Source organism: Oncorhynchus clarkii, chromosome 2, assembly GCF_045791955.1.
Source record: "Oncorhynchus clarkii lewisi isolate Uvic-CL-2024 chromosome 2, UVic_Ocla_1.0, whole genome shotgun sequence".
NCBI classification, from domain to species: domain Eukaryota; kingdom Metazoa; phylum Chordata; class Actinopteri; order Salmoniformes; family Salmonidae; genus Oncorhynchus; species Oncorhynchus clarkii.
Window position 1 is genome coordinate 94,814,797 of NC_092148.1, and position 14,330 is coordinate 94,829,126.

The 14,330-nt window shown below is 41.5% G+C and overlaps 1 protein-coding gene across 1 annotated transcript in view; it reads left to right on the forward strand.

Moving 5' to 3' along the window:
- The first annotated feature begins 1,461 nt into the window (after positions 1 to 1,461).
- LOC139378587 (mucin-2-like) overlaps positions 1,462 to 14,330 on the forward strand; it is a 37,560-nt gene continuing 24,691 nt past the window's right edge. The window contains exons 1-11 of the mRNA XM_071120887.1: positions 1,462 to 1,582; positions 1,707 to 1,769; positions 1,895 to 2,097; positions 2,379 to 2,446; positions 3,063 to 3,177; positions 4,949 to 5,033; positions 5,249 to 5,352; positions 5,510 to 5,729; positions 6,072 to 6,197; positions 13,151 to 13,268; positions 13,814 to 13,952. Coding sequence (XP_070976988.1) covers positions 1,513 to 1,582; positions 1,707 to 1,769; positions 1,895 to 2,097; positions 2,379 to 2,446; positions 3,063 to 3,177; positions 4,949 to 5,033; positions 5,249 to 5,352; positions 5,510 to 5,729; positions 6,072 to 6,197; positions 13,151 to 13,268; positions 13,814 to 13,952 — 1,311 coding nt within the window. The 5' untranslated portion in view covers positions 1,462 to 1,512. The remainder of the gene's footprint in view (positions 1,583 to 1,706; positions 1,770 to 1,894; positions 2,098 to 2,378; positions 2,447 to 3,062; positions 3,178 to 4,948; positions 5,034 to 5,248; positions 5,353 to 5,509; positions 5,730 to 6,071; positions 6,198 to 13,150; positions 13,269 to 13,813; positions 13,953 to 14,330) is intronic.

Below are 14,330 nucleotides of genomic sequence, written 5' to 3' on the forward strand. Positions count from 1 at the left end.
AAGGGGAGCTGCACACTTCAGCAGACCAGGATCCAAATGGATCAACCCCTGTGGATTTTATCATGTCTAATTGTTAACTAAGCATCCTTGGACTTCTTTATCAGTGAATTTCCAAAAAACACAACTCCAGACCAGCATTTTCAGTGTCATTCTACATCATCTACATCCAAACGACTCTTTTCAAGAGCTGGCTTTGAAATACATTCAAATATAAAGCCTGCATGGATAAAGTGGTGATTTAAATGCATTCATGACATCCATTTTGTCAGTAATAGGGCCAGAATCTAAATTAATGTCTTTGTGGAGAGAAGAGGAGACACAACCCTTCAGTGATTTAACAGCTTTCCAGAATTTAGCTGGGTTCCCTGTACATTCAGATAGTGAATCAACATAATAATCTGATTTAGCTTTTTTAACTCATTTTACACTGAAATTTCTCGATCTCCTGAAAGACTGCCAGTCTGGGCCCCGAGTCTGTGAATCTAGTTTTGGCCCAGGCAGCATCTCTGTTGTGTATGACTTCAGATAGCTCTGGACTGAATCAAGGGCAAAACTGATTTTTAATTCTACAGTTTTGTAAAGGGAGCATGTTAATCTACAACACAATTGAAAACATTTGTGAAGTGGTTCAGAGCTAAATCTGGGTCAGGTATAGATGCAATACAATCAAAGTCACCAAAATATTATGTTGTTATTATCTATGCATAGTCACTTTAATAACTCTACCTGCATGTACATATTACCTCAACTAACCGGTGCTCCCTGCACATTGCCTCTGTATCGGTACCTCCCTGTACATAGTTAGGATCACATACAATTCATCACGGCATGGACTCTACAAGGTGTCGAAAGCGTTCCACAGGGATGCTGGCCCAAGTTGACTCCGATGCTTCCCACAAATGTGTCAAGTCGGCTAGATGTCCTTTGGGTGTTGGAATATTCTTGATACAGACACAAAGTGTTAAGCGTGATAGACCCGGCAGCGTTGCAGTTCTTGACACAAACTGGTGTGCCTGGCAGCTACCACCAAACCCCGCTCAAAGGCACTTAAGATACATGTTTTGTCTTGCCTATTTAACCTCTGAATGGCACACACACAATCCATATCTCAAATCTCCATTAAGTCTTAAACATCCTTCTTTAACCTGTCTCTTTCCCTTCACTGTTCATCTACACTGATTGAAGTGGATTTAACAGGTGACATCAATCAGGGACCACAGCTTTCACCTACAGTCTTAATGTTATGTACACTCATTGTATAGGGAACACATTCGGGACATACCCTACATCTCAGGAATATTGATAGTGATCTAAGGATTATTATGATAAAAACACATTACCCTCCTTAGATACAGAATCAAGTATCACAGAATCATCAAGGTACTTCCTTGAGTGGAGATACTTCCTTGAGTGTAGTAGTTTAAAAGCAGGCACCTGGTGCCTCACGGTATCAGTAGGAACAGGAAGAGTACCTGTTCAGGTGGACCAGGACGACTCGTTAGAAGAACCATCATGGCACTCCAATGGGTGAAGCCGTGGATCGCTCTGGTCTTCGGACTATCTGCTGCACATTCTGAGACTGGTAAGACAAGATATGATGAAATACATTTTAATATCACTTTAGGATAAGTCATGTAGCATAGTTGAGGAACTAAAGAGGAGCTGGGTTAGAAGCAAAATAAGACTTGTTCCCTGTCTATTTCCAGTTATGATTCCAGACATGACTTCCATTGGGAGTCTATATGATTCCAAACTGCAAATCGTATCAGGTAATTTGTGTTGTTGAATATGTCACCAAATACTCAAATATCTATATTCTACTCTACTGTTATATTATACATCTTACATTCAGACATGAATGGTGCAACTATACTGTACATTTCCCCCCATGCAGCAGGAGCAAGTCCCACTCATAACGGGCAGGTCTGCAGCACATGGGGTAACTACCACTACAAAACCTACGATGGAGACCTCTTCCAGCTGCCCTACACCTGTAACTACGTGCTGTCGTCGTTGTGTAAGAGCAGCAGTGGCTACGAGGCCTTTAACATTCAGCTGCAGCGCGGGGAGGTAGATGGGCTGCCCACCATCACCAAGGTATTCCTTTGTGATCAGTCCTTTGATGGTTATTCAATTTCACTATTGATTAATTGTTTTACATTGCACTATTGATTAATTGTTTTTAAATTGCAGTATTGATTAATTGTTTTAAATTTCACTATTGATTAATTGTTTTTAAATTTCACTATTGATTAATTGTTTTTAAATTGCAGTATTGATTAATAGTTTTTATTGCTCTATGATCTTAATGTAAGGTGACCTTGAGGGTCCTGAAAGGCGTCTGTCAAATAAAATGTCCTACTATTATTATTATTAAGGTTTCTTTGAAGCTGGATGGAACCTTCGTGGAGCTGGCCAACGGTAACGTCAGCGTCAACGGATTACAGTGAGTTCCCAGTCTAGTCCACAATGGATCTCAGATGTGTAAAACCATTGGCTCTTAGATGTGTAAAATACATAGAAGTAAATGATACTGGGGCTTGTTATAACTTATCTACATCCAATGGGATTCATTTTATTCAGAGAGTTCACTTGCATTTATCATATGTAGGAAAAAAAGAATGGAAAGTATTTTTCACTTCATTCAGTTGCTACATTTGTGCGAAGACTTGAGGTAAAATTCATAACAAGTTTTATAAAAAATGCATTAATGTCATGGATGCAGTGTTGCATCATCATTAATCTCATCTTGAGATCAATCTTTTGCTGTTTCAACATAATCTACATAATGTCAGTTTCAACCGGCAACAGTGAGTTCATCCGTGATCTAAAAGCATTCAGAGGTCAAACTCTTCTTCTGAAGTTCAGTTGATGTGCATTTACAGATGAAAGTTACCAAGCTGAAATTCCATTTGATGAAATCCTATACAGACATTATTACCTGGTACAGTCTCAACAGGGGAGGAAGAGAAACACAAAGAAAATACTGTAAAGGACCATTTTGACCCTTGTTGGAATACAGACTCTCCTCTCTGATGAACACTATTGTTTTGTCCCTCTAGGGTCACCATACCGTTTGGTCAGTTTAACGTCTTCATTGAGAGGACCGTTTCCTATGTGAAGATCACAGCCAAGCTGGGGTTAGTCGTCATGTGGAATGAAGATGACTCCCTCTGGGTATGTGTTTAGTTTGCTTACTCATTTCCATACGTCTTCTGTTACACTACAGTGATATGTGGTTGTTTCACCTGCTTTGGTTCAATACACTGATTGTAAATCACTCTGGGGGAAAAGGGGAACTGTTGGGATAAGAGTGGGAACATCAGTGTTAGGGGAACTGTTGGGATAAGAGTGGGAACATCAGTGTTAGCGGAATGGTTGGGATAAGAGTGGGAACAGAGTGTTAGGGGAATGGTTGGGATAAGAGTGGGAACAGAGTGTTAACCTCTGATGGGACAGGACAGACCAATAATCAATCTATATTTCTGCACGGTTACATACAGCATTGCCTCACTATCTATTGACATTGTAGTGAGTAAATACTGTATGTATCATCGTTCCCCTTCGTGTGTACGTAAATTACCCCAGTGTACTCAGACATCATAACCTCAGACTGAAACTAACCTGCAAAGCAGACAGACCAGTTTTCAGACAACTCACATTCAATTTAATGACGAAAACATAATCAATATGATGCTTCATTTTGTTATTTTCCAAAAATGCGCACAAGAAAATACAAAACATTATGATGAGAGTTTAAACGGTTTTAACAAAAATATGAGAGTTTAAAAGATTTGAACAACCATGATGAGTTTAAAATATTTTAACAAAGTTTTATTTTTTTTATTTAACCTTTATTTAACTAGGCAAGTCAGTTAAGAACAAATTATTATTTACAATGATGGCCTACCCCGGCCAAACCCGGATGACGCTGGGCCAATTGTGCGATGCCCTATCGGACTCCCAATCACGGCCGGTTGTGATACAACCTGGAAACATGATGAGAGTTTAAAAGGTTTTAACAACATGATGAGGTTTTAAAGGGAAGAGTGCATATGCAGGAGAGGTAAAAAAAAACAGAGGGGATTGTAAGACACCTCCCCTGTCAGATGTTTATAGAACACAAACCAACAAAAAATAGAATCCTGATTATAAAAACAGAGAAACAAATAGTGATATGTACTCTTTAAAATAAAATTTAAATGTAGGTATCTAATGCTCTGTTTTGATCCTATCTGTACATTCCTAGCCTGAAAAACAGTGCCTTGTGTGCTAACATCACACTCCTTGTACTCAGTGTCATTCTATTGGCCGCACACACATATATAGCAGATGTTATTGCGGAAGTAGCGAAATTCTTGTAGCACAGGGGGTGGAATGTTATTATAAACAGACTGGTACCCAGGCTAGAACAAGGAGTGGAATGTTAGCATAAACAGACTGGTACCCAGGCTAGAACAATTAGTGGAATGTTAGCATAAACAGACTGGTACCAAGGCTAGAACAAGGAGTGGAATGTTATCATAAAGAGACTGGTACCAAGGCTAGAACAAGGAGTGGAATGTTAGCATAAAGAGACTGGTACCCAGGCTAGAACAAGGAGTGGAATGTTAGCATAAACAGACTGGTACCAAGGCTAGTACAAGGAGTGGAATGTTAGCATAAACAGACTGGTACCCAGGCTAGAACAAGGAGTGGAATGTTAGCATAAACAGACTTGTACCCAGGCTAGAACAAGGAGTGGAATATTAGCATAAACAGACTGGTACCCAGGCTAGAACAGATTCATCTCAGGATGAAGAATGTGAAATGTCAGTACATATGAACTGCTGTAGGTGCATGGCTAGCTAGCTGTATGTGAAATGTACATATATATGAACTGCTGTAGGCGCCTCAACAGCTAGCTTGCAATGCATTACCCCTCAGTCATTTTCCATTGGTTTTATAGGTGGAGCTGGACTCAAAGTTCCAGAATCATACATGTGGGCTGTGTGGAGACTTCAACGGAGTCCAGAACGAGTTCAATAGGAATGGTAAACAAAATCACCAAATGTCATAGAGGGGCAGATTACACTCCTGTTCTGTTTATGAATGTGTGGGTTCAATCTATGGGTTAGGAAGGGGTTATAAAGTATTTTTCTAGGTACCATTTTAAGAAAGGGTTACCAAAAACACAAAACACATGATGACAGAGACTGTTTGTAAGGGGAAATAAACAGGTAAGATAAAACTGGTTCTTTTCCTACAGATGATTATCTGAAGACAATCGACTATGCTGATATTTGGAAGATGAATGGCCCAACAGAAACCTGTACAGAAATCCCTGTTCACACTGAGCAGTGTGAAGACCAGGTATTTACAAGTCTAGAGCTGAACATTTAAGATTTCTTATTCATTACATTTAAACATGACTGTTTGTTTAAAATATCATCATGGCTGACATTTGATCAGTACATAATCCCTCTATGTTGCCTCTAGTAATTCTTCTTCTTCTTCTTCATCCTTTCAGACCAAACTTTGTGAGCAGCTTCTCACCAGTCTTGCCTTCAGTAGCTGTAAGGACCTGATTGCCACAGACTCCTTCATCAAGGCCTGTGCAGAAGACATGTGTCACTGTGGCAACAGCAGCAGCAGTGTCACCTGCGCCTGTCCCACCCTGTCAGAGTACTCCCGCCAGTGTGCTCATGCAGGGGGGAAACCCCAGGAGTGGAAGACCGACCAGTTCTGCTGTAAGGGAACATTATTTGCATTACACATCCATTTTGTTTTTATTCTGGATTGTTTGTTTGTGTTGCTCTGTTGGTAGTTTGGATCTTGGAGAATAAAAACAACCTCAGCCACAGTTATATTGTAACTCAAAGTAAACACTTTTGATATGCAATAATGCTTTGCCTTAGGTAATCTATAGTGTCTTCTTCTTTGACATTCTTGTATTTACATTTATGTGACTGAAAACTGAGGAGCAAATCCCAATTTTCACTTCCAATGATGTCAATAGAAGAAGACGTGAAAATGTGAAGTAATGAAGAGTCAGAAACAGATCTGTGACTCTGGTTATTTGTGTTGAGCAGTGGAGACGTGTCCTTTAAGCATGCAGTACCAGGAGTGTGGTAGTCCCTGCACTGACACCTGCTCCAACCCAAAGAGGAACCAGCATTGTGAGGAACACTGCACCGACGGATGCTTCTGCCCTGCTGGTACATGCACTCATTACTGAATACAACGTCATATGTCAGCTATGTAACCATTTTAAAGTAGCTGAATACAACATTATATGTCAGCTATGTAACTATCTTAAAGTAGCTGAATACAACATCATATGTCAGCTATGTAACCATTTTAAAGTAGCTGAATACAACATCATATGTCAGCTATGTAACCATTTTAAAGTAGCTGACTACAACATCATATGTCAGCTATGTAACTATTTTAAAGTAGCTGAGTACAACATTACATGTCAGCTGTGCAACTATTTTAAAGTAGCTGAATACAACATCATATGTCAGCTATGTAACCATTTTAAAGTAGCTGAGTACAACATTATATGTCAGCTGTGTAACTATTTTAAAGTAGCTGAGTACAACATTACATGTCAGCTGTGCAACTATTTTAAAGTAGCTGAGTACAACATTACATGTCAGCTGTGCAACTATTTTAAAGTAGCTGAATACAACATCATATGTCAGCTATGTAACCATTTTAAAGTAGCTGAGTACAACATTATATGTCAGCTATGTAACTATTTTAAAGTAGCTGAGTACAACATCACATGTCAGCTGTGCAACTATTTTAAAGTAGCATTTAAAATATTCAATGCAATCTCACCGACAGAGATTCTGCCCTGCCTACTGCACACTCACTGATTATAACAGAGATGGGATCAATTCACAATTTTGCAAGTCCTAAGCAAGTCTGAAGTCTTAATTTTTGAGTTTCGTTGCATGTCCCAAGTAATAATGGGTAAGTCCCAAGTAAAGTTTGACAGCTCAGTTCGAGTCAAGTCACAAGTCCCTTATTTTGGGTTGAGTCCTCAAGTTAATGGTTAGGTGTTTTATGCCAATTTCATTGCAACTGCAATACATCAGTGATTTTGGCCCCACATGTTTTACAACCCTCCCTCCCTACTACCACATAGTCTTTGAAACCAAATGGTTTTTGGGACTGATGATGCCCTGATGCAGAGGTGCACCACAGGTCCCAGAGTGGTGGGGCAAATCGTTTTTCCTGGGGCCCAGAGCTTTTCCTAATCTGGTAACCTAACCCAGGTATGCATCAGGACCCTATAGGATCTGACTGTGATTAATTAGTAGTTGTGAAAAGGTATTTTTATGGGCATTGATGGGAGTGGGCCCAGATTTACATTTTCAGCAGATGCTCTTATCCACAGCGACTTACAGGAACAGTTAGGGTAAGAGTCTTGCTCAAGGGCACACTGACAAGAGTTTTCACCTAGTCAGGTCAGGGATTCAAACCATTGACCTTTCAGTTACTAGTTCAATTGTCACGATCGTCGTCAGGGTGGAAATGACCAAGGTGCAGCGTGGTACATTTCTTTTTATTTATAAATGTCACCAACAAAACACGGAATAAGGACCGTGACCGTTACCGTGACGCTTACATCGACTATACAGGCCACTAACCAATACAACTACCCACAACTAAGGTGGCAAAACAGGCTGCCTAAGTATGATTCCCAATCAGAGACCACGATAGACAGCTGTCCCTGATTGAGAACCATATCCGGCCAAAACATAGAAACAGAAAACATAGAAATAAAGAAACTAGAATGCCCACCCTAGTCACACCCTGGCCTAACTGAAATAGAGAATTAAAGCCGCTCTATGGCCAGGGTGTGACAGCAATGCTCTTAACCAATAGGCTACCTGCCGCCTAGGTATTCAGATATTTTCGAAACAGGTCACATGGTTTTTAAAGAAATTCTTGAAAAAATCCTGACCCTTCGGTGGATGAAAAACCTGTCAAACAACAGAACTCACAGGGCTGAGCTTAGCATCATATAGGCCTATACAACTGCAATTAACTTCTTGATCCTACTTGAGACGCAGACGTCTCAAGTAGGCACCTGGAAATGCAAATGCGCTACGCTAAATGCTAAATGTACTCGTTAAAACTCAAACGTTCATTAAAATACACATGCAGGGTATTGAATTAAAGCTACACTCGTTGTGAATCTAGCCAACAAGTCAGATTTTTTAAATGCTTTTCGGCGAAAGCATGAGAAGCTATTATCTGATAGCATGCAACACCCCAAAATGCCTGAAGGCGACGTAAACAAAATAATTAGCGTAGCCGGCGCTACACAAAAACGCAGAAATAAAATATAAAACATTCATTACCTTTGATGATATTCTTTGTTGGCACTCCTATATGTCCCATAAACATCACAAATTGGTATTTTTCCCGATTAAATCCGTCCATGAATGCCCAAAATATCCATTTGTATAGTCTGTCTGCATCAGGAAAAAAGCTCTCTTCCAACACGCAACGTCATGTTTAAAAATTATATAAGTTGCCTATATTCTTTGACAAAACACTTCAACCTACTTTTATAACCCAACTTTAGGTATTTGTAAACGTTAATAAGCGATCAAATTGATCACTGGGCGATCTGTATTCAATAGCAGCTACTCAAGAAAACAGTGTCCATTTTTCAATCTTCCAAAATCGATTGTTGTAGGCTGGATGGAATGACGGATCTATTGGTAATGTCTCAAAGGATTTTTGTCAATGAAAATGACGTTTTTGGCGACATCGTGTGGAAGCTGTAGGAATTGCATCTGTCTCCATATTAAATTTGATTTCCTTTAAACAATACATGAAAGGGGCGCATGGATACTTTTTTCAGCTTTCAGTGACCAGTTTTTCTTGCGCTTTTCGATGAAACACACGCTCTGTTATAGTCACAGCCATGATTTAACCAGTTTTAGAAACTTCAGAGTGTTTTCTATCCACACATACTAATCATATGCATATACTATATTCCTGGCATGAGTAGCAGGACGCTGAAATGTTACGCGATTTTTAACAGAATGTTCGAAAAAGGAGGGGGTAGGATGAAGAGGTTTTAAAAATGGACTCACACGGTCCATTTATGTAATCAGTTCTGTGTTGTTTGATTCGTTTCAGTTAATCATTCTGGATTGAAAAGGTCAAGGTAGCCTAGCCAGCCAGACCAAGTTTGAATATAGCCTAAACCACATTACCATGTGGTTTACCCTGGTCAGAAGGGACAGGGCGCATTGGCTGTAGACTATGCAGCTCCAGGCAGCGGTTGTTATCAGTAGCATAGTCAGACTGAGAAATCCTCTAGTTTTCTTCCCATACAGTTTAAGTGTAGGCTGCTGAAACATTTCCGTGGAGAGTTCTTGCTTGGGTATGTCAGGAGTGATGTGTTATCATGTTTGCTAAATACATACCGGAGGAAAGCGGAGCAGAGTTTTGCTAGATTATGTGATTTGCGCCTGACATGCGCAACCTGTGATTTCTGTGAATCTGATTGGTCAAGACACAGAACAAAACGCACAGAACCTGCAGCACTCTGATTAAAATAATACATAGGTTTGCATGCGCAAGATAACAAATTGAGTCATACAGCTGCCCTTGTGAATTGATCGCCCTCCATCTAGCTTCAGAGTTCGTTCTGTTCGGTGACCTAAACTGGGATATGCTTAACACCCCGGCAGTCCTGCAATCTAAGCTAGATGCCCTCAATCTCACACAAATCATCAAGGAACCCACCAGGTACAACCCTAAATCCGTAAACATGGGCACCCTCATAGACATTATCTTGACCAACTTGCCCTCCAAATACACCTCCGCTGTTTTCAATCAGGATCTCAGCGATCACTGTCTCATTGCCGTATCTACAATGGGTCCGCGGTCAAACGACCACCCCTCATCACTGTCAAACGCTCCCTAAAACACTTTTGCGAGCAGGCCTTTCTAATCGACCTGGCCCAGGTATCCTGGAAAGACATTGACCTCCTCCCGTCAGTCGAGGATGCCTGGTCATTCTTTAAAAGTTATTTCCTCTCCATCTTAAATAAGCATGCCCCTTTCAAAAAATTTAGAATTAAGTACAGATACAGCTCTTGGTTCACTCCAGACCTGACTGCCCTCGACCAGCACAAAAACATCCGGTGGCGGACTGCAATAGCATCGAATAGTCCCCGCGATATGCAACTGTTCAGGGAAGTCAGGAACCAATACACGCAGTCAGTCAGGAAAGCAAAAGCTAGCTATTTCAAGCAGAAATTAGCATCCTGTAGCTCTAACTAAGAGTTTTGGGACACTGTAAAGTCCATGGAGAACAAGAGCACCTACTCCCAGCTGCCCACTGCACTGAGGCTAGGTAACACGGTCACCACTGATAAATCCATGATAATCAAAAATTTCAATAAGCATTTCTCAACGGCTGGCCATGCCTTCCTCCTGTCTACTCCAACCATGGCCAACAGCCCCCCCCCCCCCCCTGCAGCTACTCGCCCAAGCTTTCCCAGCTTCTCCTTCACCCAAATCCAGACAGAGCTGCAAAACCTGGACCCGAACAAATCAGCTGGGCTAGGGGCGGCAGGGTAGCCTAGTGGTTAGAGCGTTGGACTAGTAACCGGAAGGTTGCAACTTCAAACCCCCGAGCTGACAAGGTACAAATCTGTCGTTCTGCCCCTGAACAGGCAGTTAACCCAGGCCATTATTGAAAATAAGAATTTGTTCTTCACTGACTTGCCTAGTTAAAGAAAGGTTAAATTAAAGAAAGATAAAATAAAAAATCTGGACCCTCTCTTTCTAAAACTATCCGCCGCCATTGTTGCAACCCCTATTACTAGCCTGTTCAACCTCTCTTTCGTATAGTCCTAGCTCCCTAAAGACTGGAAAAATGCCGTGGTCATCCCCCTCTTCAAAGGGGGTGACACCCTAGCCCAAAATTGTTACAGCTATATCCATCCTGCCCTGCCTATCTAAAGTCTTTGAAAGCCAAGTTAATAAGCAGATCACTGACCATTTAGAATCCCACCGTACCATCTCCGCTGTGCAATCCGGTTTCCGAGCCGGTCACTGGTGCAACTCAGCCACGCTCAAGGTACTGAACGATATCATAATCGCCATCGATAAAAGACAGTACTGTGCAGCCGTCTTCATCGACCTGGCCAAGGCTTTCGACTCTGTCAATCACCACATTCTTATCGGCAGACTCAATATCCTTAATTTTTCTAATGACTGCCTCACCTGGTTCACCAACTACTTTGCAGACAGCGTTCCGTGTGTCAAATCGGAGGGCATGTTGTCCGGACCTCTGGCAGTCTCTATGGGGGTACCACAGGGTTCAATTGTTGGACCGACTCTTTTCTCTGTATATATCAATGATGTCTCTCTTGCTGCGGGCGATTCCCTGATCCACCTCTATGCAGACGACACCATTCTGTATACTTCTGGCCCTTCCTTGGACACTGTGCTAACTAACCTCCAAACGAGCTTCAATGCCATACAACACTCCTTCCGTGTTCTCCAACTGCTCTTAAACACTCGTAAAACCAAATGCATGCTTTTGAACCGTTCGCTGCCCGCACCCGCCCGCCCGCCCGCCTAGCATCACCACCCTGGACGGTTTCGATCTAGAATATGTGGACAACTATAAATACCTAGGTGTCTGGTTAGACTGTAAACTCTCCTTCCAGACTCATATTAAACATCTCCAGTCCAAAATCAAATCTAGAATCGGCTTTCTACTTCGCAACAAAGCCTTCTTCAGTCACGCTGCCAAACTTACCCTAGTAAATCTGACTATCCTACCGATCCTCGACTTCAGCGATGTCATCTACAAAATAGCTTCCAATACTCTACTCAGCAAACTGGAAGCAGTCTATTACAGTGCCATCCGTTTTGTTACCAAATCACCTTATACCACCCACCACTGCGACCTGTATGCTCTAGTCGGCTGGCCCTCGTTACATATTCGTCGCCAGACCCACTGGCTCCAGGTCATCTATAAGTCTGTACTAGGTAATGCCTTATCTCAGTTCACTGGTCACGATAACAACACCCACCCGTAGCACACGTTCCAGCAGGTATATCTCATTGATCATCCCCAAAGCCAACACCTCATTTGGCCACCTTTCCTTCCAGTTCTATGCTACCAGTGACTGGAACGAATTGCAAAAATCGCTGAAGTTGGAGACTTTTTTCCCCTCACCAACTTTAAACATCAGCTATCTGAGCAGCTAACCGATCGCTGCAGCTGTACATAGTTCATCTGTAAATAGCCCACCCAATCTTCCTACCTCATCTCCATACTGTTTTTATTTTATTTATTTTTATTTTATTTACTTTTCTTCTCTTTTACACCCCAGTATCTCTACTTGCATTATCTGCTCATTTATCACTCCAGTGTTAATCTGATAAATTGTAATAATTTATTCCTATGGCCTATTTATTGCCTACCTCCTCATGCCTTTTGCACACACTGTAAATATACTTTCTTTTTTTCTACTGTGTCCTTGACTTGTTTATTGTGTTATTGGCTTGTTTATTGTTTACTCCATGTGTAACTCTGTGTAGTTGTCTGTGTCACACTGCTATGCTTTATCTTGGCCAGGTCACAGTTGTAAATGAGAACTTGTTCTCAACTAGCCTACCTGGTTAAATAAAGGTTAAACAAAATAAAGATACTTTTTTGATACTTTTTTGTCAAGTCTCAAATTGCAAGTCACATGACTGGAGTCCACGTCCCTGTATTTTAAACCAGGAAGACTGAATTAAACCTCATGTCAAATATGTGCATAGCTGCAGGAAGTAGGGGTGCTGAGTGTCCTGCAGCACCCCCTAAAAAATCATAATTAAAAAAATATATATAAAAATAAATGTACACTGGGCCTTTAATATAACATATTACATTTAATGTCATTTAGGTGACTAAATGTATTGTTTTTAATGTAATTTACGGAATCAGTTGACTAAATGTGTTGATTGTAATTTAAGTGGTTTTAGTTGACTAAATGTGATGTATTGAATGTAAGTCATGGGATCAGCTGACTAAATGTATTGAATGTAAGTCATGGGATCAGCTGGCTAAATGTATTGAATGTAAGTCATGGGATCAGCTGGCTAAATGTATTGAATGTCTTTCTCATAGGAACCGTGTTTGATGACATCACTCAGACTGGCTGTGTAGCTGTGAACCAGTGCTCTTGTCTCCACAACGGACAAACTTACCAGCCTGGACAATCATTCTCAAGAACATGCCACAAATGGTAAGAGATGCATTGCGTTTATATACACTGAATTGTTGTGTGTGTTGATCCGGGTGTGTTGAGGCTAAACTGACTGTCCCTCTCCGTTAGTACCTGTATCCAAGGCCAGTGGAGTTGTATGTGTTGAGGCTAAACTGACTGTCCCTCTCCGTTAGTACCTGTATCTAAGGCCAGTGGAGCCAGATGTGTTGCGGCTAAACTGACTGTCTCTCTCCGTTAGTACCTGTATCCAAGGCCAGTGGAGCCAGATGTGTTGAGGCTAAACTGACTGTCCCTCTCCGTTAGTACCTGTATCTAAGGCCAGTGGAGTTGTATGTGTTGAGGCTAAACTGACTGTCCCTCTCCGTTAGTACCTGTATCTAAGGCCAGTGGAGTTGTATGTGCTGTGGCTAAACTGACTGTCCCTCTCCGTTAGTACCTGTATCCAAGGCCAGTGGAGTTGTATGTGTTGAGGCTAAACTGACTGTCTCTCTCCGTTAGTACCTGTATCCAAGGCCAGTGGAGCCAGATGTGTTGAGGCTAAACTGACTGTCTCTCTCCGTTAGTACCTGTATCCAAGGCCAGTGGAGTTGTATGGATCTAGATTGCCCTGCTACCTGCTCCATAGTGGGAGGTTCACACATCACCACCTACGATGGGAAAGCCTACACCTTCCATGGAGACTGCTCATATGTCCTGTCCAAGGTAGGGATCTAACCTACTGCATGGAGACTGCGCATATGTCCTGTCCAAGGTAGGGATCTAACCTACTGTATGTAGTGGTATTAGTGCCAACAGAAATATTGAATAAAAATGTGGTCTCTTTCATACAAATTCAAAGTGACTCAATTCAGATTCCATGTCAGTTGGCACTAATATGCCTCCATGATGACTGTATGTTTAGTAGATTTAACTCCTAACTCGCTAGCGAACATGTACTGGCCCACGAAGCGGCCACATCCGGCATAGATTGCAGCCGACAGCTGGCAGCCACTTGCATTGGAGGTGCTTATACATACCATGGCCATCACTATCCTTATTAATCTCATAAATACTTTTCAATCAAGTTGAACCATAATATAC